Below are 27,441 nucleotides of genomic sequence, written 5' to 3'. Positions count from 1 at the left end.
AATTTACACAGGCAATAAAGAAGGCAGGAATCTGTAGGAGGTGCTGAGATTCAACTCCGGTGAGGGTTTTGGTTCCCAGGGCCCTTAGTGCAGGCCTGGCCCCTACATACCTGCCCCTGTGCATCAGGCCCAAGCTTCTGCGAGCCTTTTGCCTCGCAACGTCCCCACCCCATGCCCCACAGCACTGTGCCATCTCCCTGGCCACTGCCCCACCCTCAATATGGTCTCCTGTCCATGTTGTTTCCTTTCAATCGTCCTTTTTACCAGAGTCCTTGCAGCCAAACTTGACATTGGGGTCACAGACGTGGGTCACTCCCTCACAGCTCTTCTCATCGCTGGAGTCCATGCAGTCAGTGTCCCCGTCACAGCGCCACCGCAGGGGGATGCACAGACCATCCAGCCGGCACTGGAACTCGTCACTGTGGCAGCCGCCAGGAGGCCTTGTGGCTGCAGGGGGGCAGGTGGAGGGCAGGGCGTTAGGGGCTCCGTGTCAGCCATCCACACCTCTACCTTCCCAACCCTCTGCTGCGATACCTGCCCGGTGCTACGAGCTGAAGCAAGGAGAGAGACTTCTCTGAGTCCTGCTGACACTCCTCAAAAGCACTAACTCAGGGCTATTACACCCTGTAGGACTCCAGAAATGAATCTTGTCTAATCTCCCTATTTCACACACGAGAGCTGGGTTGGATAAACAATTCACTGGGCCAAGGCTCAAACGCCCCACACCTCATTCACTCCACAAACACTTCTTGAGCACCTCTGGCGTGCTAGGCACTGTTCCAAGCGCCAGCATGAACAAGACCAATTCCTCATCCTCATGGAGCTGCAGTTCTAGGCGGGAAGAGAAGTAGCAAAGACATGACACACGAACCCAGAGTGGAACTGCAGGTAGTTATCAAAGCCACAAACAAAGCCGGGTCAAGGCCACAGAGGATGAGATGCTACTTTTGATAAGACAGTCAGGGAAGGCCCTTAAGCAAGAGAAGTTTGAGCAGACGCCTGAATGACGTGGGCTGTGAGATTAACCTGGAGGCGCATTCCGGGAAGAGGGACCAGCTAGTGCAGTCTCTGAGATAGCAGTAGGCAGGGCATATTTGAAAAATGCCCAGGGCATATTTAAAGCTGCACAGCTGGAGCAGAGTGAAGAAGGAGATGAGTGGCAGGAATGCAGGTCAGAGAGGCAGGGGATCTGCAGGCGTGGGGCGGGTCTTGGCTTTGACTCTGAGCACACAGGGAGCACTGAGGGCGGGGCTGGGGAGCGATCTGACAGGATGGCTCTGGCTGCTGTGTTGAGATCTGACGCAGGAGGCTGGGGAAGGAGCAGAAGGAGTATCTGGCAGGCACAGGTGACTGTGCACAGGCCTCGCTTCGTCACTGCCCCGCCGTGAACACAGTCCATGCTCTCATTTGTGCCTGGATTTCAGCAGTAGCCTCTCAGCTGATTTTCCTTCCTCAGGGCTGCTGAACCTCGTTCCAATCTAATCCTCTTCCAGGATTGACTTCCGAAAGGATTTCCTACATCTTGTCACCGTCCAGCTCTGAGATCCTTCCATGGTCCCCAGGGCTGGGCCTGCTCTCGCTGCCGCTGTAACCTGCCCCCTCTGGGCATAGCCTCATTACCTGCAGGCCCCTCCAGCCTAAGGGGCCCTGGCCAGCCCCACTGGGCCCTGCAGGAGTGCTCAGTTTTACCCTCTAAGTCTTACTGCTGGGTTCTCCAGGCTCCACCCCCACCCTGTCTGAAGACCCTCCTTGTCCTTTTACCCACAGCCCAATCCCTCATCAGGGCCCAGTTCAAATCCTACCTCCTCTTGAGTGGTGCCAGGCTGTTCTGGCTCACAGCTATAGTTAACAGTCGCTACCAACCATGACATCCCTGCTCCCATGTGCCAGGCCCCCACACGCCCCCTCTCACTCCACAGAGAAGGAAGCTAAGGCTCAGAGGAAGCAGCTTGTCCAAGGTCGCCCAGCACCCAGAGCGCTCATCATACCTCGCCGCATCGCAGGCCTTTCCCAGCGTCCCAAGGCTCTACCACCTGTCCCACTCACTCGGCCCTTCTCAGGCACGGCCCTTGAGACTTGGTTACTGTTTCCTGGGCCTTCAGCGACCCTCCCCATCCTCCCTGTCAGTGCTGGGCCCACGGTGGGGACTCAGTGTGATCAGTACTGCTCCCACTATGTGCACCTGAGGCCTACAAGGCCGAGGTCGTAAGCTGGCAGTCCAGGGGCCAGATGAAGCCTGCAGAAAGATTTTGCTCTGCCGTGTTTTAAAACCTCTTCAAATCAGTTGCCAGTTGCTACAGGTTGATTTGCCTTCTCTGAGAAGATGCTGAAGTCCTAGCTCATAGTACCTGTGACTATGACCTTATTTAGAAATAGGTCTTTCTTTGCAGATGATTAACTTAAAACGAGGTCATTAGGGTGGGCCCTAGTCCAGTATGACTGTGTCCTTAAATAACAGCCCCTCTCTCCCCTGGCCCCGTCGTGCTCACCCACCCCTCCCACCCTGAGCATGCCTTTTCCTAGCTACCGGCTTCCAAACACGGGCTGCATGCTTTCCCTGCATGATCTCACCGAACCCCCACATCCGTGCGGTGATGCTGGGGCTATCGTTACCCCGTTACCCCCGCTTTGCAGATGAAACTCATAGGGGCCCACAGAGATTAAGGAACGTGCTCAAGGCCACCCAGATAGTAAGCTGCGGAGCCGGAGCTCAAACCCAAGGCCGCCCAGCTGCAAAGCCTGAGATCTTAACAGCGTGTGACAATGACATGTCGACAGCCTCCCTCTCCCACAGGACTGAAAACTCCTGAAGGACAAGAGCCGCGTCTGAGTTATCTTGGCTCCCAGGTGGTGGCGACACGCAGTGGGGAGGCCGGGCAGATGGTGGCTGGTCTGGGCCCCAGGCGCCCACCCTGGTTGGTGCAGTTGGCGTGCGTCTCATCGCTGTAGTCCCCGCAGTCGTTGTCCCCGTCGCAGGTCCAGTGCTCAGGGATGCAGCGCCCGCTGTTGCACTTGAACTGGGTGCTAGAGCAGGAGTGGCTGCAGCCGGCCTCGTCACTGTTGTCCCCACAGTCATTGTCTGGGGGGCAGGAAGAAGGGAAAAGGAGATGGAGGGTCAGCAAGCAGCAGCCTTCTCTGTGACCCCAGCGTGGGGCCCCCACTCCCGCCTCCCTATTCCCACCCTCCACCCACCCAACCCTCCCGCTGAGAAAATAACAAACAGAAAAGACACAGAAACTGCATAGACTGCAGCATGCACCATGGCCCGCGTGGTAGGGGCGGGGAGAGGCGGGGTGGGCTCCCCGAGGGCCCGTCCCTGAGTCCCGGAAGGCTGGGGGTGGGCACAGGACTCGTTCCTTTCCCAGTCTGGCAGGGTGTGGGAGCAGGGGTCTGCTCGCTCTGGGGGAAAGGCAGGGATTTCTCTGGTTTTGGAGACACAGTGGTGGGTGGAGTGTAGGTGATGCCTCTCTGCTGGGGAGGGAAGGGCTTCATTAGGCCCCGCCCTGAGCGTGGGCATCACTGGCCTGTGCTCTGCGTGCCCGGCTCACGAGGGGCACTGCCTGCAGCTGGGAAGGCCGGGGCGCTTCTGGAGGGCATCTGAAGGTGACCGAATGCACGTCCTGCTTTCTAGGCCTCGTGGGTGCGGCTACCAGACCTCCCTCCACAGTTCCAGGCCGCTTGAGAAGACGGGTTTGGCTGTCCCCCTTGGGTTGTGTTCCTGCCTCTTTTCCAGCTGGATCTGCGTCTCTAACGCTCTCCCGCATCAGGTCTTGTGGTTCTTGTCCCCACTTCTCTGTCATCTCCTCCCCATCTCCGCTGTTTCCCTTCCGCTGTTTTCTTTCTCCCTCTGTGCTCTCTGCTCTCACTTTTCTCTTTGCTTTTCCTTCACATCCTAGGAGTTTGGGGAGGGGAGCTCCCGGGGGTCCTGGGAGGCGGCCCGAGGCCAGCTGGGGATCTAGGGGTGATGGTGCATGTGCTTCTATGCACTGACCGGCAGGCTCAGGACAGGTCTTTTCGTCAGAGCCGTCCCCACAATCCTTCTCTGAAACACAGAAACCGCCAGGGCAGCCATTGGCACACAAGACACGGCAAAGATGAGGGGCAACGTGGCGCTGACCCAACACATCCTCACACACGAGAGCCAGGGCTCGAGCCACTGCTGCAACACGTCACAACACCACACCAGACACAACCAAAGCCCCGAGACAGTGCACACACAACGGTCCACCGGCCCCCGTGGCTCTGGGATGACATCACCTGGTCCAGGGCTGACCGCAAGGTGGGCTCCCGAGCCTGGAGTCGGAGCCCGGAGGTTGCACCAAGGACCCCAGGAGACAGAGCTCGCAGGGAGAAGGGAGTTGGGCACTGGGCTGTCTTTGCTCTGCCCCTCTGGCCCTATTTGCTCATTTCTCCCTGGCCCCAGAGCCTCTGCCAGAGGATGGGCATCTCAGGCCCTGCTCGGGGAGGAATGGAGCTGACGGGCGATGGGTGGGGTCTCCTCTTGGTCCATCTCGGTTCCCCCAGTGTTTCTGGCTTGTCCTCACTGCCCCCAGCCAACCCAGCAGGGATTCAGTGAACTGATTCTAAAACCCTTTCACCTCCCCCCCAGGGCCTGGCTGTGGTTTCAGCTTCCTAGGCATCCGGGCAGGGGAAGGGGAACAGGCTCTTACCATTGTCACACCTCCAGTTGATGTTGATGCATCTGCCGTTGTTGCAGGTAAACTGAGTCAGGGGGAAGCAGGTGGGGTAGGCTGTCAGGGAGAAAGAGTAGCTGAGTAGGGCCCTGAAGACTACACAGCATCGTAGCACTGAGCGGGTGGGCGCAGGGCCCCTTCTGTAACTGGCAGCCCAGCCCAGCCAGTTTGGGGAGGGGAGGCTAAGAGGTGGTGCCTCGGCCTGAAACCCTGCCTGTTCAACCCTCATCCCTCCGAGCATCCTTTTTAAGCCCCAGGGTACGTTCTAATGGGCCCTCCCTCCCCGGGCCAGCCGGGCCTTCCTGCTGCCCTGCTCACCACATGAGGCTGACTCGTCGGAGCGGTCCCCACAGTCATCGTCCAGGTCGCACGTCCAGGAGATGGGGATGCAGCGGCCACTGGCGCAGGAGAACTGGTTGGGTGGGCAGGTGCGAGCTGGGGGCAGGGATGGGCATAAGTGCTTATAGTTGAGTCCCCTCTTTAACTCCATTTTCTTTCCTATTGTTCTCTGCCTCTCCAGAAGTCTTCCCAAGGGTCTCAAAGCCATTTATTTCCCTTAGAGATGTTGTTCAAAACCACCCATGTGGTCTCGTATCGGATGCCTCACCCCATCTCTTGAGGGGACACTGATGTCCTCCAAGGAGAAGGCCCGCTCACCTAGTTTGTCATCCCCAGCCTGGAACTGTGCTCTGCCCCCTGCAAGCAGAGGCCTCCCGTCCTCACTGGGAGGGGAGGGCACACATCTCCTCCTGCCCAGGCTCCCTCTTCCCTGCCCTGGGTGCCCCACGCTCCTTTCTCTCTCTGAGGCCCTTCTGTCTTCTCAAGCCTGGCTCCCCCATCTGCCCTGCCCCAGCGACCAAGGGAGGCAGAGTGGTCACCCCCCCACCTGAACAAGTGGCATTGGACTCGTCTTCACTGTTCCCACAGTCGTTGTCCCCGTCACAGAGCCAGCGGTTGGGGATGCAACGGTTGTTCTCGCACTTGAACCGGTCCGAGGGGCAGGTGTGCTGATCTGGGGAGGGAACAGGTCAGGGGTCAGCCCGAGGGAGGGGCCCCCAGCTCTCCAGCTGCTGCCCCGCGGGCCTGCTGTCCAACAGCACGGGGCGGTGACTCACGGCAGAGGGCGGGCGCCTCGTCGCTGTTGTCCAGGCAGTCGTTGTCCCCGTCGCATTTCCAGCGCTCCTGGATGCAGCGGCTGTTGGAGCAGGCAAACTCACCCGGCTGGCACTGGGGTGGGGGCACGTAGGACGGGTTCGCTGTGGGCACCACATGGGCGTGAGGGGAAGTCAGACCCAGGTCACAGGGCCGGTGCTGGGCCCTCTGCCCTCTGTTTGCTTGTTTTATTATTTTAAAATAAGATATGCAGTTATTTTCCCTAACGCATTGTCCTTTGTGAACGAAGTATCTGATGGAAACAGCAACTCTTTCTCAAGCCACAGGGTGATGTTTGCTCTGCTGCTTCCAGTAATGCAATGTGGTCTGAGATAAAGCAATTTCCAAGAGACCTTAGAGCCCCTCAGGCTTTTGTCCCCACGGAGCAGACCACTCCTGGTCCCTCCCTGCCACGTCCAGGAACGGCCCCTGGGAAGCCATCTCTGGGACTCCCAGGCCTTGCCCTGGTCCTTGGACAAATGCATCAACTCTACCGGCAGGAGCGAACACAGGCCCCAGGACTCTGCAGGCTCCACGCTCCTGTCCCCCAACACTCACACCTGAGTGGTGACCGCTACCTGCCTTCAGCCGTGGGCAGTAAAATCACCGTGTCCTTTGTGTTTGCACAGGGTGAGCTCAAGAAGCCCGGGATGCGCATGCCGGTCCCCATCCCTGGACCCTACAGCTCTGGGCATGGCCTTTCTGACCCTCTCTCATCCCTCTTTAATCCTCTGGGTCCCAAGGGTGGTGATTTTCCTTCTCACAGCTCATGGACCACTGGACCTGGAGGCTGGTATGAGCCCACTCTGCTCCTCACCTCTGTTTCCCGACCTTTCTCCCTCTCTCCTCTCTGAAAAGTCAGTGTTGACGGTCATGTTATTAGACTATACGAACCCCACTACAGGCCCCCAGGCCCCCCATCATCCTTGAGGATTTTTTAGCTCTTGGTTCAGTGTCACTTTCTCCAAAATCACTCCCTTTCTAATTCCTTGTGATTTCAGCGTCCGTGTAGACGCACCTTCCGATGCCCTGGCCCCTCAGCTCCTTAACCCCTGTCCCAGTGAGGCTCTTGCCCTGCACCTGGCCTCAGTCTCTCCCTCTCAGCTGCACAGTGCAGCCCACTGTCCCATCTTCACTTCTGCGATTCTGTTCTAAGGAAACCATCCAGCACATGGGAAGGCATGAAGGTATGAGAAACAGCAGAGCAGGTGATTAAGGAAAGGTCAGACTTCCCGAGTCCAAATCCCTGCTCTAACCTGGGGCCTCCATTTCTTCATCTGTAAACTGTTGATAATAAAAATACCCTCCCTCTTAGTATTTTGAGGAGTAAATGAGTTACTGCATGGGGAGTGCTTAGAGCCGTGCCTAGTACATAGTCTGTGCTCAGTGAACGATGCCTGTGATTGTAACAAAAAACTGGAAACGACCTAAACATCCGACAACAGAGAAATGGTTGAGTAAATTCTGGGCTGTTCACTAAATGAAGCATATTTGGCCATTAGAAATTCTGCTTATGTGTCCCTGACACACTGACCTGGGAGCGTGTTCCCCGAAATGGTAACCGTGGTCTCTATGGGTGGTGGAATTTGTGGTGATTAGTTCTTTCTCCTTTGTATTTTTCTGTATCGCTTGTTTATTTTTACAATGAGCATGACCCATTTTTATTAAAAAATGAGGGTGTTAAAAATAATGCAATAATAACAGAGAAAATTTGTGGCATGTATGAGCCAAAAGGGGCAGAAGACACTTAAATGTCCTGATTCCAGCCATGTAAAAACCCACCTAAAGGAAAAGGATGGTGTTGCTTTACCACAGTGCTAACAAGATTGCGGTGTTCTTGGTGAGACTGGGTTCGATATTTTGAACTATTGTTGTATTACTTTAATAAGGGGGAAACAAATGTAAAAGAAGTTGAGGCAGTTTTTCTCGTTCCATTGCTGTCCTTCTTGGTGTCCCCTAATCTTCATGCCCTCCAAGCCTCCCACCCCCCACTCATCCCTAAACACCCTCCAGCACCCAGAGCCTTCTCTCACTCCATCCCTCAACTCCTGTTGACCCCACAGGGCCCCCTTTGCCCCCTTCATGTCCAATGGGGACCCTGTGGCCTCCTGCTGGGGTCTGCTCCCCCGCCTCCCACCCCAGCTGGGCCCCTCATACCCAAGCAAGTGACACCATCTGTGTCCAACACCTGGTCCTCGGCGCAGGCACACTGGCGGCTCCCAGGGGTGGCCAGGCACAGGCTGCTGCAGCCGCCGTTGTTCACCCGGCATTTGTTGGTACCCACTGCAAAGAAGGGCCCACGGTCGGGGAGGAGGGAGGAGGAGAGTGGAGGATGGGTTGTAGCAGGGTCAGGAAAGGCCAGACAGGAGAGATGAGAAGACAGGGGAGAAGACAGAAAGAGGAAATATGGCGAGGTGAGAGAAGAGGAGATGCAGGCACGGGGCAGCAGGGGAGATGGAGAACACAGAAAGTCACACTGGGGTGGGGGCCTCTCTTCTTGAAAGCCTCACACGTCAGAGCCTAGGAATCCTGGGAAGTGCGTTCACACCCTGCAGGAGCCTCAGCCCCGCCCCATCTAGGTCCCGCCCCTGCCCCAGCCCTAGGGGTACCTTGCTGCTGCTGGGCATCATACATGCGGATCTCAAAGATGGGGGGCCGCTCGCTGCGCAGAAGGGTCACAGTGGGGGGTGAGCCCCCTGTGCCCCGTTCCAAGCGGTAGACACTGCCACTCCGGTACTCGGTCCAGAAGAGGTAGTTGCCGTGGTGACACAGGCCAAAGGCATGGTTCAACTCAGGACCCTCGTACACAATCTAGGAATGGAAGAGGGGTTACTAAGGAGCTGGGAGACGAGAGGGGTGCCTTAGGGAGGCCCAGAGGGTCAGTGTTTTGTACTCATATGCCCATGGCCTATGACTATGATGGGGGCTTGTAATCCCCATCAGCCTGGGAGCCCCCGAGGATGACAGCGTTGCACGCAGTGAGGTGCCAGACCCTGAACCCAGCAGAATGCTGACGAGGAGCTTGCCCTCACTCCTCTCCTGGGCTGGTTCGTATTCATTCATATCCCTCCAACATATATGCATGTGTGACTGCAACGCATACACACACACACTACTGAGCAGACAGCCAGAACCCCTCCATTCATTTCTTCATCCAACAAACATTCACCAGGATTATTAAGGTAGGCACAAAGAAATGGACAAGACATGGTCCCTGCGTTGGAGCTGCCCCCTGTCTCAGGAAGGACACACACAGTCATGCAGGGTAGCAGAGAGGTCTGGAGACAACATCTCAGAGCAAGTGGCCCCTGTGTAATATGCCAGGAGAGGAGGAGCTTGGTGTGTGAGCAATAGCACAGAGGGCGGCACCCGTGCCGTGTGCTGGAATTACAAGCTGTCTAGTGCTGCTGCCCCAACGGCTGAGATGTAGAGGACAAGGAAAGAAAGAAGACCACAGAGATGGTCAGGAGTCACATCACAAAAGGTCTTATATCATGAAAGAGCTCGGTCCTGGAGGAAGGTTATATAGCCCAGTAGCAGAGTGCCTGCTCAGCATTATTAAAAATAAACAAATAAACCTAATTACCTCCCCCACAAAAATAAAATTTGAAAAAAAGAAAGAGCTCGGTCTGCACACCTAGACACGCCTGTGGCTCACAAATGAAGCACGCAGACACCTGAATGAACAAGCGTGCACGTGTGGCCATCTCTAGGCATCTCACACTTGCACAGAGGCACACAGTACAGGCACACACAAACAGGCAGAGGTGCACACAACGTGTGTGCTCAGGTGGGCACATGGATGGTCAGGCCAGCAGACAACGTGCACAGTCATGGAGATGCTCTGAGAGAAGCAACCCTCAAACAACACAAGACGGAGAGACGCATGCACGGGCACACGGGCCCAGACACACACAGATGCCCGCACATTCAGACATACAGAGCCTCAGCCACACACAAAAAGTGGTCCAACGACACCCGCATGAAGAGCCGCACACAGGGGCACGCCTGCCTACCTTTCGGTCTGTGCCATTGAGCAGGATGGTCTCGATGCGGTCATAGAAGGCGTCCACCCAGTAGAGGCGCCCAGCTGGGATGTCCAGGCTCAGCCCATTGGGCCAAAGCACTGTCTTGGAGGTGACAAAGATGTCTCGGTGTGAGCCATCCATCCAGGCCCTCTCCAGTCGCCCTCGCCGACTGTCCTTGGGGTCCTCCTCCCAGTCAGTCCAGTACATCCACCTGTGGGCAGCGACTGGTCAGCACCCCAGGGGCCACCCCTGCCATTAACATCCTCCCCTGTGATCCCAATCCAGGCGGGCCATCCCAGAGCCCCTCACGGGGGTCTTCCTGCCCTGCTCACCCCTGGCCCACATTCATTCATTCCTCCATTCGACAAATATCTGTTGAGTGCCTGCTGAGCTGGGCACAGTTCTGGCACTGGAGGACTCAGTGGAGACCAAGGCAGCCAAGGCCCCTGCTCTCATGGGGTGCATGGTCCACACAGGGAGACAGACAAGGCAGCCAAGAAGGTCACACACGTCGGAGGGCGATAAAAGCCAGGAAGGACATGAAGCAGGGGGATGGCGTGGAGAGTGAGCAGGCAGTGGCGAGGAAGGCCTCTCTGAGGATGTGGTATCTGAGCTGCGATGTGAACGCTGAGAAGGAGCTGGATGTGCAAATACTAGGGAGTCCCAGGCTGAGGAACTCCAAGAGCAAAAGCTCGGAGGCAGGAAAAGCTGGGGTGTTGGCTTGAGACACAGACAGCAGGCTGTAGGCACAGAGCTTCCAGGTGCAGGAAGTGAGGTGCAGATGAGGTCAAGCAAGCTGCAGGCAGACCCCATAGGACCCCAGGCCTGATAAGGGCAAGGAGAGCCAGGGGAGGGCTCTGAGCTCCAAACTTCTATGTATCTGTGGCCATCACTCCCACTGCCCTTAAGACGGGGACACCTTTTTCCTTTTCAGTCTCATTCTTGCCTAAGCATCCCACTTAATCTGCTCTCCCCTCTCCACTCTGTGTGTCTCATGCCCCAGTTCTGCGGCCCACACAGTCCCCGGCTCCTCCCACCCCAAGCGCCTGGGAGGACTCACCCATTGAGCGGATCCACCACAATGGCCCTGGGGTGTGTCATTTTGCCCTCGATTAAAGTCTTGCGGGTCTGAGCAGCCTTCTCCAGTCTGGCCACACTGATGGTCTTCTTGGGCCCATCATCCGTCCAATACAAATTGTCCCCCATCCAGTCCACAGCCACACCCTCCACATTGTGGATGCCTGCGGGGAGCGAAGCAGGTAGTGAGGGGGAGCCTCAAAGGACGTTCAGAACTGCCTGCCTCTGACTCTTAGGACACTTGCACGGTGAAACACTCAGCTAGTGGCGAGTGCAGGGGGCCTCCTGTGCCCTCGGTGATGGGTGGGGTGAGATGGGATGGGAGGTTGGAGAAAGGAGCCAGGGAGGTTGTTTGTGCTGCCACATCTGCATTGAGACACAGAATCTCTCAAAACTGCACATGGAAGCAAGTAAACCCACGTGGTGCACGTGGGCTTTCACAGGAGGGCACGTCGGGGCCTGAGCTGGGGTGGACAGCTGAAGCAACAGGCACATGGCTCAGGGCACAAGTGTGACGCCACATCCCGGGCCTAAAAATCCTGAGCTAACAAAATGAATAAATTAGGAAGTGATTTTTCACTTAGCCAAAGGTTTCATCTCGAGTTTTAATAGCAGTTCCCTAGTATAGGGAACCCCAATCTTTTCCTGACAAGGAGTTACTTTTGATTTCCCCAAAGTCTTATGATTACTGACTGCTGAGCTCCTCTGAGCCGCCGTGGGGGATGGGGAGCAGGGCAAGGGCGGTAACCAGCCCCAGCCTGACTGGTTAGGAGGCCCTATCCTGGGGGCCGGAGGGCAGGTTTGGGAGTTCCTAACACCCAGCAGGGACGTTGCAGCACTCAGGGGTGCACAGCTTCCACAACGATGGAGATTCAGAAGACAGTGCGCTGTTGACCTGCTCGGGCAGCTCAGAGGGAAAAACTGGATTCAATTCACAAAACACAATTTTCTCGGGACATGTGAGCATGCAGCTCTCGGCGGCGGTGAGGTCTGGCAGCACAGACCCTGTGTGCACACACGGGTACCGTTCAGAGCCTCCAGCCTCTCTCTGGCTGTGCTGCGTGCAGCTCCAGGGCTCAGAGCCAATGGCAGAGAGACCCTGAGTTTTCCCAAGGGCTGGCAAGGACGGCCCACGCTGCCTAACCCATCCATCCTCCTGCCTCTTTTAGGCTCAGCCAAGAAGGAGGTCACCCAGGGGTCAATCTGTCTATCCCCTCATCTCCATGCCAACCAGCCCAGCCAGCCAGTCAGCAGGGGACTCCCCACGCCGGGAGGGCACCGGGAGAGAGACGCCCAGGCCCCCCACATCGCTTCCTGCCCCAGGTGGGCGTGTCCGTCCGGAGACTATCAGCACAACTCCTGCTTTGGGGCTCTCACCGTCCTTCAGGATGGTCTCCCGCTCAGTGCCATCGATCTTCTGGCGGCCAATGAGGTAGCTGGTGGTGTCAGCAAAGTAGATGAAGCCGGTCTCAGCATGGAAGTCCAGGGCCCGGGGGTTCATGAGGTTCTCGATGGGGATCATGTGCTCATCTGGGACCTTGGCCCCCATATCCATGCCGCGGATGATGCCTGGCCGGCCCTTGCCATACACGAGGAATAGCTCATGTTCCGGCTCTAGGGCAGGCACAGGGAGGGGCACAAAGTCAGACAGACAGTCAGTCAGACAGACAGACAGACACACACACATACACACACACACACACACACACACACACACGACCACCTTCCAGCCTCAGGGACTGTGGCCCAAGGCACTGCAACACCCTGGCTGTACTGGGTCAGGGGATGTGGGGCAGCTGGGGGTCCCAGTCACACGGACAGACAGACAGACGAATGAACATGTAAGGCCCAGAGAACAGCGCCCTGGGGGCTTTTCCTCTGCGCTCCAAGGGTGGGACATGGGGCAAAATTAGCAAGTAGTACACTTTCAGTGAGTGCCTACTGTTGAGCAGTAAAATTAGTGGCCCAAATATGTTGGAGTCTGATCACTTTTGACCACTTCCTCTGCTGCCACCCTAGTCTTAGCCGCATCACTTCTTGCCTACGCCATGGAAATAGCCTCCTGCCACTTCCCTGCTGCCCATCCTCCAACCAGCAACCAGCATGATCTTTTTACAATCAAATCTGGAAAGTTACCAAGAGCGTCTCATCCCAGTTAGAACACAACCCGACCTCCTTCCTCATCTCCCCTCACTTACTCGGTCCAGCAGGCCAAGCTCCCACTGGCCTCTGAGCCTTGGCACTGTAGGTTCCCTGTGCCAGAAATGCTTATCCTTCAGGTTCATGATTCACATGATTTCATTCCTCACTTCAGAGAAAGCTCGGCTCTGATTTTACGTCCGCAGAGAGGCCTTCCCTGACCTCTGTCTTAACTAGAGCCCCCACTGTCATCATTAACCCTATGCTCCACCTAATTTTCTTCCTAACACTTACCACCACCTGAAGTTATTTTTATGTGTTTGTCTGCCTCCCCTCCAGATTATAAGCTCCATGAGGCCAGAGATGACATCTATCTTATTCACTGCTGAATCCTCACTGCCAGGTCAGTGCCAGACATACAGCGCAGGCTCACTAGACACTTGTTAAATGAATGAAGGAATGAATGGATCAGCTGACAGTCTTCTACAGAGCCTGAGCGGGGCAGTGGGAAAAACCCTGCTCTCGATATGAGTTCAAGTTCCATCCCCATCTGTCACTAGCAGCGAAACTTTGGGTAAGTTTCCATCGTTCAGCATCTCAGACAGAAACAGCTTGGGAGGCAGATAAGGACTCCCTTCTGATCCACCCCAGCAGGGACACAAGCCCTTCTCTTTCACTCACTCTTGCACGACTTTCCATCACTGCCCAGGCTGAAGCCGGAGCGACAGCGGCAGGTCCGCGCCTTGTGGCTGTTGGCCAGCAGACAGATGTCAGAGCAGCCGCCTGGCTTCCCATACTGGTCATTCTCACAAGCGTGGCTCCTCACTGGGGCAGGATGGAGAGCTGGTCAGGACCCCATCAAAGCCCCTGTGCCAGGCCTTGTGAAGGCTTCCTGAACTCTGACCACACTCCCTCCTGCTGTGGTCTCTGTGCCTGTAGCCCCCTTTGAGGATTTGGAAACCACAGGACTGGGGTTCCTCTCCCAGCCACTACCCAGCCTTTAGACTCTCGGGTGGGGACTTCTGTGGTCAGAGGGAGAGTCACACTGTCGTCCACGGCCGGCTGCTTCTACTCTTAGAGCAGCCAGGGAACTGGGAGGAGTGATCTACGTCCTGAGCAGAATAGGGGCAGGGGGCTCCCAGGGGGTGGGATCTGGAGGTTGAGGGGCAGGAAGGGGCTGGCAGGGGAAGCAGACGGGCCAGGGGAGGTAGCCTGGGGTGGACGGAGGAGCAGTCACGGTATGAGAGGAGCGGTGGAGCCCCGCTCACCTCGGGGCTGACGCCGCTGGTGGTAGATGTGGAGGGCACCTCCCTTGTCCACGCGGGTGACCACCTGGTAGTCAGTGCTGTTGAAGCGGTTCACGCGGATCACACTCGTCTTCTGCTGGGCGTTGGCATTGTCCGAGTTGGTGGCGTAGAGATAATTCTCAAACACAGTCAGGCCATACAGGTGCTCAATCTGAGACAGGCAGGCAGGAATGGTCAACACAAGAGAAGAAGGGAATCCTCCCTCTGCCCACAGGAAGCCCCTCAGCGTCCCACCCTGACTCTGTTACCTGCATCCCAAACTCGTCCCACAGTCTAATTCCGTGCTTTACTCCTGAATCCTCTGGCTGGACTACCCTGTTCTTGAGGTCTTTGCTTGTCAAAACCCCACCCATCCTTCACAGAGCATCTCTTTGAAGGGCTCCTGGAATCTTCTAACCAGAGAGGATGGCCCCTCCTTCCACACTCCATCTCTCTTGCTGTTATGCACCGTCCGGTGAGTGGTGGGCTTGCTGTACACACGCTGCTCAAACCCCTTGAGGGCAGGAACCACGTGCCTCACAGAATCAGGCACATAGGAGGTGACAGGATGATTCTGCACTGACCTGGAGTTGGGCCCTACATTCTGTCTACAGGGAACATTCTCAGCTCACTTCCAGCCCCCAGCTTTGGGACGCTGAGAGGACAGTCTGGCCCCAAGCGAGGCCTGTAACAGCTCCCACTACCTGCATAACGTGTCTAAGGTGTCCAACTGTCCCAGTGTGTCCAAGACTAAAAGATTTGCTAGTTTGGGGGACTTTCAGGACTAACACTGGGACAGTCCTGGGGAAATTGGGACGGATGGTCACCCTAATTACCCCAGAACAGAGGTGCCATCTCTGAGCTGTCAGGACTTCTAGCCTAGGTCCGCGTGCTATTTCTCAGCAGTGTGACCTCAGGCAAAATCTTCGTCTCTTTGAACTTGTCTTTTTTCACCTGCCAACAGAGAGCTGAGCCACCTGCCCTCTCATTTCTTGTTGTTGTAAGGATTGTTGTAAGGATCAAATGAGAACAGGGAAGTCAAAGGTGCCCTAAAATGACGGTGGCCATCAGAGTGGAAGCCATATCCTGTCCTTTCCCCAAGTGCCCGGGCCCACTCCCTCCCCACCAGAGAGCTCGGGCACCACGCTCCTATACTGTCCTCCCGCTACTGGGAGGCCTGGAGAAGGGTTCGCTGGCCAAGACGTCCCCCTCACCAGGATGCCCTGGATGATGGTCTGCCGGCCCTTGCCCTCGTAGTCCACCACCTCGATGTAGTCCAGGTAGGCATCGGCCCAGTAGACGAGGCGGCTGACCAGGTCCAGCGTGATGCCGTGAGGAAACACAATCTTGCTATCCACCAGCTTGGTGCGGTTCTGCCCATCCATATCGCAGCGCTCCACCTTTGGGATCTGCCCGTAGTCAGTGAAGAACACCTTCCTGTGGGCAGATGACACGTTACCTGCAGCCTGGACACTAGGCCCCCTCCCTTCTACCATAGCATCTGCCTCTCCCCTTCCAGGGCCTCTCACCCCATGGCGGGGTCCAGTGCAATGCCCTTCGGATTGTAGAGCTCCAGGTCCAGCAAAGTGACACACGTGTCCCCATTTCGGTTGCAGACAAAGATCCTGTCATCGATGTCATCCACGAAGTAGAAGTTGCCCGTCAGCCAGTCGATGGCCATCTGTTCCACGTCTGGAGACCGCGGACGGAAGAGCTATGGCGGGGAGTCCTCCCACAGACACGCCCAGCCCCTGCTGGTACAGAGCCCACCACGCGGGGCCCACCTCCTCGGGGGCGCCCTCCTTTACCACCCAGGCCACGGCTGTCCTCTCCCTGAGCTCCTGTGAGAGCTCCAGGCAGCAGCACATTTTGTCTTGTGTTCTTGGTCGCCTTCACCAACCTAGTCTCTCCAAAGAGAAGTCTCTGAGTAGCCTCCCCCACGGCCCTGCTGCCCATGCCGAGCTCAGGGTGGGCATGCAGGGCGCTGAGTAAACCTTGGCTGGCTGAGTGACAGGTCTCCCCAACTCTAGCCCCTCCTTGGACGGGACCATCTTCTTGGGGTTCCAGAAGGCAGTGAGGACAGGTCTCCTAGCTCATTCCAGTATTTTTTAAACCTGCTTTCACTTGAGACGAGCACTCAGGCTAGTAAAACATCACACGTCCCTGCTGTTGGCTAGACTTCCATCAACTTTGTACAGTAAGTGAGGTGGTCTCATGCTAGCCAGGAGCACTGACGGGAAGCTGCCCATGCTGCATGATATTAAAAACGGAAAAGCAGGGCGCTCACAGTACATCCAATCTGAGAGAAGAGAGTCCAAATACAGGGCCGCCAGAGGTGGAAAAGGGAAGGTTCACGGCAGCAGAAGGTTGCAACTAGTGACATGGGCCAAACTTTCAGTACTTGCTCCCATTCCCTTATTTCTTCAAAGTCTCTATTGCTCAATTTCCTCACGTCCTAGTGACCGTGGGAAGGAGTGGGGAATAAGATTCTGGGCTGCAGGAGAGAGCACATGGGAGGAGGGCCATCAAAGGACGCTGGCAGCAACTGAGGTGTGGCTCAGAAAGAGGGGGTGCTACCGAAGGGTGGGAGCTGGGGAGGGGGATGGAGACCAGGTGCCCACACTCAGCCTACGCCATCTCTGGAAGAGAAGGAAGAGGCCAAAAGGGCCTCAGAGAGTAGAGGTGGGGCCAGGGCAGCAGGAAGTCTGGGGGTGGGACCCCTGCTGGCCTCCTCGGTGGGGGGGGGGGCTACTTCTCTCCAGGACCCACTGGCTCACATCCACCCACTACCCCTCCAACTACCACCATCAGGGGTAATGCCTCTTGCAAGCTGGGAAATTTCCAAGACAGTGACTCCCTGAGACCCCTGCCCTGCACTCCACCTCCAATTTCCCCAAGTAAAAGAATCTTTGGAGGACCTGCCTTTGGCTGGAACTTTTTTTTTTAACTGAAACCCCCACTAGCCACACTCAACCCAGTAAGGATTATTCTATCCCCACACAGCTACAGGTATAATGACTAGGTGTTCCGTTCAACCCTCCCTAATCCTCCGTCCTCCCCACAGGGATACAGGGCCTGTTTCCTAACAGTGGGTCAGTGGAGGGGCGGGGAGGGCAAAGGGAACAGGAACGTGGCTCCCTAGGAACTCAGCCAGGCCCCAACACTGACTCACAGTCACAGGACTTAGGCTGAGGGAGGAAGGGAAACAGCCAATTTGAGGTTCTCATCAAACTAGTTTCCTCTTCAGGTCCCCCCTGTTGAGCCCCACCCCAAGATGATACACTCCCAAGCCCAGCCACTCTCTCCTCGGGGCCTTGGGGCTGTCCTGCCCTGACAAGGTCAGAGAGAGGGGCAGAACAGCCTGGGAGCGCGGGTCCCAGGCTGGGCGGGAAGAGGGCCCAGCACAGGGGTCAGAGGAGCAAATGACCCCATACTGTTCCCTCAGAGAAAACAGATGAAAATGAATGCTGCTGGGCCGCATCCAGAGGAAGCCAAAGTCCCCAGAGGCCGGGGTAGGGGGGAGCCTGTTGCAGCCCCAGGCAGCCAGCAGGATGGCTGAGAGGCAAACAGGGCTGGGCGCCCTTTACTTGGTGGGCACAGTGGGTGTCTGGGGGCTACTGGCATGCAGACCAACTTCATCATTCGAAGCCGTTTCCTCAGCACCAGCTGCTGCAGCTGTGTCCTTCTGTGCAACTTCCTGAAGCTTCCCTGAGTCACTGCCCAGCTCCAAGACTGGCAACACTCTGCAACCCCATCCACCCTTCCTGCGGCAACACGGGAGGAGGAAGAAATCTGAAGAGATCCAATACTCCCATCCCAGGTGCAGCACCACATCCTTCCCCCCAGCCTCAGGACCTTGCAGCCTCCCTCCTGGCCCGGGTTCCGTGCCAATTCCGGGAAGGAAGGCAGAGGGAGCGTCCCTGCTCTCGGATATTTACCCTTGGCTGGTCTCCCCTTCCACCTCCCAAAGGCCAGGCAGGGCCCCACTCAGCAGGCCGGTGAGGAATTGGCAAGAACTGGAGTCCCCAGCCCGGCCTGGCCTCCCCTTTGGTATTTTTGCAGCTGGAGACTATTAGTTGCAAGTTAAAATCCTTTGTTATCCAACCCCCCTCCGCCACATTATTTTCCTCTCTCCTGAAGTCCAGATTCCTCTGCCCGCCCCACCACACACACTCACACGCACACATGCACTTGGCTACTCTTCCCACTCCAAGCACAGTGACATGGGCTTGGAAGAGGGCAACTTCCCCTGCTGGGGTCCCCACAGGGAGTGTCTGGGCCACTGCTTCTGTCCTGAGGCATTGGTTGGGGGGCAAGTGGAGTCTGGGGCTTTGGCCTGGAAGATCCGAGCATTCTGGCCCCACACACCTAAAGGGTAGCTGTCCCCTCGCAGCACAGCCTTCCCAGGACTGACCCATCTCATAGCACCCTCCAGAGGGGCTCTGGCCAAAGGCCCCAAATCCTGAAGATGGGAGAATCTCAGGTAAACTCAAGGGGAGGGGTGCCATGGGGTGGGAGGAGTTTGGGGCTGGTCTGGGGACTGAGGGGTCAAGGATCCCAGCGCAGAGAAGGAGGCTAGGAAGCTGGGAGGGCAATGAGACAGAGGAAAGACCACAGCCTGTTTGTGATGTCGCAAAGGACTTTCAGTTCCAGGCCCCAGAATAGACCTGGGGTGTGTGTTCGTAACTGCTGGGCCCCCCTCCACCCCCACCCCGATGCTCAGCACTCCATGCTCCCCACAACTCCAGCTTTTCTCAACTTCATCCTTCACACCGTTCAGGAGGCATTTCCCTAGTGGCTGCTTTCCAAAACAAAACAAAAAAAACACCCAACAGCTCCCACCCCACTCCCCGAAGACCCTAGCTTTAGCAGCAGGATTCCAATCACTCTCCCTAAAATAAATCTGGGGAAGGAAGAGAGCCTCTACACCTTGAAGGAATATCCTCAAACACATCCACACACCCAAAGATTGCAGAATAGGGTACAAGGTCCCTGGATGAGGAAGGAAAATCTCATTTCCACCTTAACCACAGCCCCAGCGAACACGTGGTGTTCTGGCCCTTATCCCAGGAACTGCCCTGCCTCTCCATCACTCTGCTCTGCCCTGGGCCCAGCCGGTCTCCAGACACTGACGGCCTAGGTTTGAATCCAGATTCTGTCGCCTTTCAACTGTGGAACTACGGGCAGTTACTTGATGTCTCTGAGTCTCAGTTTGCTTATCTGTAAAATGGGATGGTACTTTAACAGCATTTAGCACGGAGCTTGGCACACAGTAAACACTCCACAAATAGGCACTGCTGTTCATACCATCGTCTGCTCCTCTCTCACCTCAACCCCATTCTTCCCTACCTTTCCATCTGTGCCTCCAGACAGAGCCCTGTGGCCTCCTGACTAAAGGTGGGCCCTGAATGTGGGCAGTTTGGGGCTGACACCTACTATTCTTCAAGACTCAGTTCAGGCCCCCAGATGGAAGATTTCTGTATAAGCCCCAGTATTTCCTTTTATCACAGCCTGTTTACCTGACTACAAATCCTGTGAGGGCAGGGCACTGTCTTTCATTTTGTCCCCAGTGGCTGACACACGTACTGATTCATTCAACAAATATTTGTTGAGCACTGAGTGCTCACTTTGTTGTCCTAGAGCTGGGACATCACTTTTTCCCTTCCCTTCTACTGCCAGGATCCTCCTTCTCTGGCCTTGGGATGCCCACAGCAGTGGGACAAGACATTTGTCAGGCACCCTTCTGCTCGTCAGAGCCACTCTGGAGTCGCACCCGAGGGCTGGGGCAGATGATCAGGAGTGCGGGGCCTTCGCAGGCAGGGAGGTGATCGCCAGGCCCGGCAGAAGCTTAGCTCAATGGCATGTCCTCGTGTTCCTATTTCCTGCTGGGTCCTGACTTCAGCTCTTCTTGATCCACCAGCAAGTCCAGGGGCTCTGCCGCATGGCGTCAGCTCTGTCCTCTGGGCCCCCTTCTGGCCCTGCCTGTAATTCCAGCCCCACTCCCCTCCCCTGCCTGGCCCAGGTCCACACAGGCTATCGGTCCTGGGTCCGGGGGATGAGACACTTGGGTTCTGCAGCTCTGATTCAGAATCAGAACTAGGGTCTTCCCTCTATTGAGAAATCCGTGCTCGGCCCTAAAACACATCTCTCTTGCTTAAGTTACTTCCTTTGGCTTGAAAACAGGGAGGGGGTTGTTGGGAGCAGGCTGGGTGGAGAGGCAACTTCAAGGAGACAGCGGGGGAGGAGAGGACAGGGCTGGAGCTGTGCCGGGAGACACAGGGCTGGCCCAGCCAGGAACAGGAGAGAAGGGCCGTTAAATGATTAGGAAACGGGAATGGGAAGCCAAAACACCAGAATGCGGCGGGGTAGGGGTGCCGAAGAGTAGGCCGGCCAGAGCCCCAAAATGTTCTGACACCCGGTAGGTGAGAAAGGCCAAAGAAGTGGGTGGCTGGTTTTCATATGTGGCACTGAAGTGTGGGGTAGGGGCTGAGAGGGCCTGGGGTGCCCAGCTCAGGGGGAAGACAGCTCCCCTTCCAGTGGGCAAGCTACTCCATTAGACTCTGAGGAGTTACCCTCTTTCTGCCCCTTCTCTAGACAAATCACTGCCTTATTTCCTGTTGTGATTTTAAACACACACACACACACACACACACACACACACACACACACACACCCCAAAAAAAAAGGAGGGAGGGAAAAGTGAAGTTGGCCAGCTGGACTTGGGGACCCATTTCGCAACCTTGCTGCCTGCAGCCTAGGAGGCCTTTTCTGGGCCTCCTCGCCTACCTCCTCTTCCCCACGCAGCTCGGTGCAGGCGAGAAACCCTAGGACCCCTGAGGGGCCCTCCAGAGCATCCTCACACACAGCCCCAAACCAAGTGACTTCAGCAAAACTTCTTTCCTTCAAGGCCTCTATCTGCAACCTCAGAACCTCCCCTCACCACACACACACCTTCCCAGGGCCCCATTCCTGCAGTCCCTTCTCGTTCTTTCTACAGTGGAAACATCCGCAAAGTTCGAGGGCAGGTCAGAGCGAAGCCTAGGCAATGCGGGGCTGGGGTCGGGTGGGTGGAGTCAGTACACTTGACCTCCAGCCCTGCCTCGGGGCGGCCCTGCAGGGGGCTGGACAGGGCCTGTGGTTCCTTGAGAGGGTGGTCAGAAGTGAGGGGGCAGGTGGGCAAACGAGGTCTGTAGATGCCTCTGGAAGTTTCTAGAACTTCAGTCTTTTGTCTGTCACTTTCAAAATGCTTGCCAAGTTTATGCACAGCTTGCTCTGCCATTTACTTACTATCTCTTTAAAGCAACTCACTTTTCTTACTTTGCTGCATCCTAAACAATCTATGAAATTACAGATTTGATATGTTAGTTGTAGGTGTTTCTTAATGGGTATTAAATAAAAACATAACTATAATAATTTTAAAACTGCACGTCCATATACGACGTAAAATCAAGGTCTCCCACTTTGGGGAAGGCATTAGTAAACCCTCGGGGTGGGCCTCGGTCCTCCCTGAGGGTACCCGGCTCCCCCTACCACACTCTGCAGTCATGGGATCGGAGTCCTCAGAGACTTCCCCGTCCTGCTGGGGCAGCAGCAGGGCGAAGGCTGGGCCCTGGGATTACACTCCAGGAGGGAGGGGCAGAGATGAGGACCGAGCCCCCTGGACCCCCACCCCATATCCCAGGCCAATGAAAGACACGGGCCGGGGGAGAAAGGGCTGCCAGCCCAGCCCCCGTTAAGGGAGGAAAACGCGCGCACACACGCACACCTGTCAGAACGAGTGGGGATGTGGTCAGTGGGTCTCTCCCCACTCCTGAGTGGGAAGAGAGAAGGAGCTAGGCTTAAGCCAGGAAGAAGCAGGACTTCGACCCTCAGCCTGTTCCACAGAGCCTTTCACTGAAGCTGCGCTGACCGCCAGCACGGGGCCTGGAAGGGGCCGTCCAAGGGCTCCGGACTCAGAGCAGGCCTGGCTCACACGTGCCACAGGGCCCATGTGGACCAGGCTCACTTCCTGGCCTCCTTCCTCCTTTCTATTCTATTTCTGTTTCCAGAGCTTTCCCCAGGGCAGGCCTCCCCTTCTTCCCACACCAGCAGGCGGGCTTCTCTCAGCCTCTGGGCTCTGGGCTCCAGCACCTTTCCATTGTCAGACTCCTCCCTCCTGCACAGGGCTCAGCCCAGGGGTCCCAAGAAGGTCACAGTCAGCCAAGAACGGCATGATTGCAGGGAGGGCTCCCCCAGAGGGCAGAGAGAAAGCAGGAGAAGGCAGCAGCCTTTCTTCTTCAGGCCCCTGGGGGAGCTAATTACAGGCCAGCAGCCCACTGCACAGGTGAGTACCCGGGACCAGCCATCCTGCACACCAGGGCAGGCCATTCAGCCTCTCCTGGGAAGGGGGATGAACTAGGGATGGGGGAGGGTGGGGAGAGACACTTCCGACATCCTCAGCTCAGGGCCCATAATTAGTTTGTGGGATGAGAGCAAAACAACCATCCTCAGGGTGACAGCCAGACATTCAGGCGGCATGGGGCGTGGGGTGGGGGTAGGGCAGGAGGAAGGGACAGAGGCTGGGGCAAGAGGAACCCATTCATTCGCCCCACTAGCATTTATCCCCAGAACCTTCTGTCTGGTTTCTTCTGGCCTCCTGGACTCTGCCCCAGAGGGGCCCAACGAATCTTGCAGACTGGAAGGCAAGGTTCTGTTTGCCAAGGGAGGGGTACCCGCCTGTGGTTATTTCCTCCTTCGCCTGGGGAGGCAGGCAGGAGAGGGGCCAGGCCAGAGCAAAAGCTGAGAAGGTCCCCATCAGGCACCCCCACCAGCTGCCTACCCACAAGCCCACCAGCACATCCTCTGGCCCTGAGGCAAGGCCAGGGTGGGAACGGCTGGAGCTGTTTTGCCCAGACAGGCCTGTTGGGTGGGGCCGTCAACAAGCAACAGGGAGAGGGCAGCTGTCTCACGGGGTCTCACCCTAATCCCACCCTACCTGCCATGGGGTTCCCTGAGCTGCCTGCCCCCTCAAGAGCTCAGCCACACAGGTATGGCAGCCCCCCCGCCCAGCACTCCAAGGAGGACACGTCTATCACAGGTGAGCCTTGGTCACCAACAGCCCAGGGCCCCACTGGGATGCTCTGGAGGGGCTGCAGCCGACGTGTGGACCACATGACGAGGCTGCAGAGGGTCAGGGCTCTCAGAGGAACCCCTCCCTGCTCCCCCAAGGACTAAGCCTTGTGTCCTCCTGGGGTTTTTGTCTTCTGTGGGGATCATCATATGAGAACCCAGTGAAGGAACTTAAAGATCTTCTAGACAGGCCCCAAGTTCCCCGTCTTAAACCTCGTGTGCATCGTCCTCTAGTTACCTCTGGCTTTCATTTAAATTTATCTGATCTCAACAGACAAGCTTAAACCCATTGTGCAGATCAGGAAACCAAAGCAGGGACAGGGAGTTCTGGTTTACTAAAGGTCACAGATCAAGTTACCCACTGTCCTGGGGGTCAGATCAACCACAGGCCAGATTTTCCCCCTCAGCCCTGTGGTGCATTTCCTGGAAATGTGATGGTGCCAGATGTTTTGTTTGTTTATGTAGCAGCATCGGAGATGAGCAGGACTGCCCCGGGCAACAGATCTGTGCCCTGGCCCCACCCCCAGCAACACCCCCTCTTCCACCTCTGAGACAGCAAAGCACATCCACCGGACAGAGCCCCCAGGGGAACATCTGAGACATCTTAGACCCGCTCACATGGCCCCAGTGCTCATGGCTCCTCCTCTGGGCTCATTCCTGCCACAAAGGCCCCCAGAAACAGCCTCAGGGACCCCACAGCTGTGGTGCAGCACGGAGTCCACTCTGGCGATGCCCCCAAGGGAAGCAATGGAGGTGAAGGTGGACCCAGCCCGGCCCAGCTCCTCTGCCCTCAGCCACAGCTTAGCCAGGCTCCTCCCGCGCCTGGCCCCTTCTTTCCCTTGCCCTGGCTGTCGCTGCTTGGGAAAGCCCCTCTGAGACGAATCAACCCTCTTCTCTCTGAAAAGGGACAGTCCCTGGCCTCTGGAGATTGACCAGTCATTGCCCATTTGGGCACTTCTCCTGGGAGGCCCTCCTCAGCCCTGGGCCACAAACGCAGGCACCATCACAGACTCAGCTCCAAGGGAGGAAGGAAGCACAGCCTTGACTCTGCCCTGACCCCAAACAAGTGTCATCACGTGCAGCCCCTGCCCGGGCCTCAGTCAGGGGCTTTTGTGCAGGCTCCTGCCCCAGACAGGGGTCATCCTGTCTAACCCCCTGTCTCTGTCCCAGGCAGGCTCCGTCTTGCCCACCTCCCCTGCCCTCCCTGCTCTCCCAGCTGGAGCAGGTGACTCACGGTGGAGGCTGAGGGAGATGTTGATGGTGTGCTCATCCACGAAGCCCTTCAGGCCAGGCATGCGGGCGCACTTGAGCTGTGTCTGGGCAGCACTGTCCCCAACGTGCACCCAGCACACAGTCTCATTGGCGTAGCTGAAGTCCATGGCTGTGGTCTGCCGTGTGCTAGTGGGCGTGATGGTAGAGACCTGGGCCCCACTCAGGTATGTAGCCAGGATGTTCTGCGAGTTGGCAATCAGCAGCACAGGGGGCCGGTCTACCGGTTCTGTAGATGAAGGAGGGAAGGGTCAATGCAGCAAGTGGCCCTGGGACCTCTCTGGCCACTCCCCATCAGGGAACAACATTGAAGGTGCCTGGCATCATGGCCACAGGTGACCCCGCCTACCGTTCTTGGCCTTGCAGGAGCGGTTGTCTGGCTGCAGCAGGTACCCTTCTACACACCCGCATGTGAAGGAACCGTCTGTGTTGGTGCACAGCTGGCTGCAGGTGCCGTACACCGAGCACTCGTCAAAGTCTGCCGGGAAAAGGCAAGCGCATGGTCATTTCCAGCACGCCAAGGGCAGGGAAGGGAGTGCCCTCAGACACCACCAGGGGTGTGTCCATCCCTACAGCTGCTTCGGAGGACAATTTAGCAGAACCTATTATAACAAGAAATGTGCAAACTTTATCCAGACTTGGAATCTACCCAAGACAAGTATCCACATATGTGTGTATCATCCATTCATTCAGAAAAGTCTTCTTGAGTACCTACTATGTGCCAGGTATTGTCTTAGGCTCTTGGAATACATCAGTAAATAAAATAGATTCAAACTGCTGCTCTCAAGAAACAAATTCCGATAATAAATGAAATATTGTTATTACAATAGGTAAATTACATTTTAGAAGCTATGCAATGAAAAGTGACTGGTGCTATGGAAAAAAATTAAGCAGAGAAAGGGGACAGCGAATGCAGGCGGTGGTGGTGCAACTTTAGAGGGGTAGAGATGGCCTCACTGAGAAGGTGGCACTTGTGCAAAGACCCAAGGGAGGTAAATTTAAAACAGAAAAGTTTGTATTGTTTGTAACAGAGAGAAACTGGGAACATTTTACTCATCGACAGGGAGACGGCCAAGTAAACTGTGGCGACCGCCACACACGACAGTGGTTTTTGAAAGAATGAGGTAGATCTCTACGTATTAATAGGGAAAAATCTCTAGAACATACTGGGTGAAAAAATTGAAAAAAGATATGTACAGCATGATATTTATGTAAAAAAGGGCACATACAGGTAAACAGTACATTCAACTGTACAAGTGGACAGTTGAAGGCCTGGGCAGACAGCAAACTGGTAACAAAAAGTATCGGCCCTCCAGAGAGATGGGAAAAGGACCAGAACTGAAGAGGGTTTGTCAAAGGGGACTTTGGTTTTATCTATAAGGATTTACTTATTTATTTTTTTACAAGAAAACTCACATATGACATATATTTTAAGATGAATTTTAAAGAGTCTGGGGGAGGGGCCCACAGCATGCCCTGAGGCTGTCACGCACGTAGCCCCGCCCCCTGCTTGCACCTTCCCCGGCTTGCTCCTCCCCATCCAGGCCCACCGCCCCCACCCCCGGCCTGCACACGTGTGCACACGTACCTTTGCAGGTCTTGCCGTCTGCCTGTAGTTGAAAGCTGTTGTTACAGTAGCAGGTGGGCCCGTTGAGGGTGGGGACGCAGTGGTGCTGGCAACCCAGATGAGAACACTGTCCTCGTTGCTCTGTGTGGGGTCAGGTGACACACACTCAGGCCCCCAGACCTGGCAGCAGCACCCAGACTGCAACCTTCCCCCAACTCCCGCCAACCCTTCGGAAACCACTTCCCAGGCCTGCAGCGCCGGAGCTGAAGGGGCTCAGGAAGCATCGACTATATTTTGCAAGTGAAGAAATTGAGACCAAGGGAGGGTATGAGACAGGTCCAAGGTCACATAGCCAGTTATGGTTTAGAACCCACATCTCCCTGCTCCGGCTGCTCTGTACTCCTTCTGTTCCCATGGAGAGGGGTTCTGGTTCTTTGCTGGGGTCCACAGGGAGCAGGGACAGTGAGCCTTATCCCCTTCACATGCCTCTTGCCTGCACTGCCCGGGACTACAATGTTGGCTTCGGGGCTGAGGGTGAAGAATGGGCATGGAATCGAGTCTTTCCCTGCAGGACCCCAGCTCTGGTCTGGAAGCACCCCTGCAACCCATCCCTTGAGCCCGAGAGGCCTCCGAGAGAAGGCCCAAGGCCCAGGTAGAGGATGGGAGGAGGAGCAAAACTGGTTCCCTCGGGACACTTCTCCACTCTTCCTCCTGCCAATGACCCACTTCCACAGGGGAGACAGAAGGGAATGAGGCAGGAGGGGGAAGAGGTGGGAGAGCAGCTGCCCCCCCAGACCAGCGACCCAATTAATGGCCTTGCGTGGGGCCAGGCGGCCTGGCCACAAAGACCCCTTTGTCCAGCAGCCTCACACCCCTACCCCCCCTCCCACCTAGGAAAGCACTGCCTGAGATGCTAAGACGTTTAGAGGCTCTAAGCCTGCCAGGAGGAGCTGGGATGGGGGGCCAGGCCCGGGTCATTCCTTCTCTTGCCGACCTCCGCCCGAGAGCCCAAATGTGCTGCCTGTCCAGCCTTCCTCACAAAGTGGGGAAATAGTGTTTGTTCTGGAAAATCTAGAAAAGAGTTCTCCTGGATATGGGGTGGGAGGGTGACTAGGTCCAAC

At 56.4% G+C, this 27,441-nt stretch overlaps 1 protein-coding gene across 1 annotated transcript in view; it reads right to left on the bottom strand.

The window, feature by feature from the left end:
• Positions 1–27,441, bottom strand: part of LRP1 (LDL receptor related protein 1) — a 76,248-nt gene that overhangs the window by 36,408 nt on the left and 12,399 nt on the right. The window contains exons 4-21 of the mRNA XM_074374574.1: positions 26,342–26,461; positions 25,103–25,231; positions 24,719–24,982; positions 15,906–16,068; positions 15,591–15,813; positions 14,359–14,548; positions 13,772–13,915; positions 12,329–12,565; positions 10,935–11,115; positions 9,863–10,085; positions 8,456–8,657; positions 8,004–8,129; positions 5,810–5,950; positions 5,581–5,706; positions 5,013–5,129; positions 4,671–4,751; positions 2,912–3,079; positions 265–447 (exon numbers count right to left, since the gene is read on the bottom strand). Of these exons, the coding sequence (XP_074230675.1) occupies positions 265–447; positions 2,912–3,079; positions 4,671–4,751; positions 5,013–5,129; positions 5,581–5,706; positions 5,810–5,950; positions 8,004–8,129; positions 8,456–8,657; positions 9,863–10,085; positions 10,935–11,115; positions 12,329–12,565; positions 13,772–13,915; positions 14,359–14,548; positions 15,591–15,813; positions 15,906–16,068; positions 24,719–24,982; positions 25,103–25,231; positions 26,342–26,461 (3,018 nt within the window). The remainder of the gene's footprint in view (positions 1–264; positions 448–2,911; positions 3,080–4,670; positions 4,752–5,012; positions 5,130–5,580; positions 5,707–5,809; positions 5,951–8,003; positions 8,130–8,455; positions 8,658–9,862; positions 10,086–10,934; positions 11,116–12,328; positions 12,566–13,771; positions 13,916–14,358; positions 14,549–15,590; positions 15,814–15,905; positions 16,069–24,718; positions 24,983–25,102; positions 25,232–26,341; positions 26,462–27,441) is intronic.

The sequence above is a fragment of the Camelus bactrianus genome, chromosome 12 (assembly GCF_048773025.1).
Source record: "Camelus bactrianus isolate YW-2024 breed Bactrian camel chromosome 12, ASM4877302v1, whole genome shotgun sequence".
Lineage (NCBI taxonomy): Eukaryota > Metazoa > Chordata > Mammalia > Artiodactyla > Camelidae > Camelus > Camelus bactrianus.
This window is presented reverse-complemented; position numbering and strand designations above follow the sequence as displayed.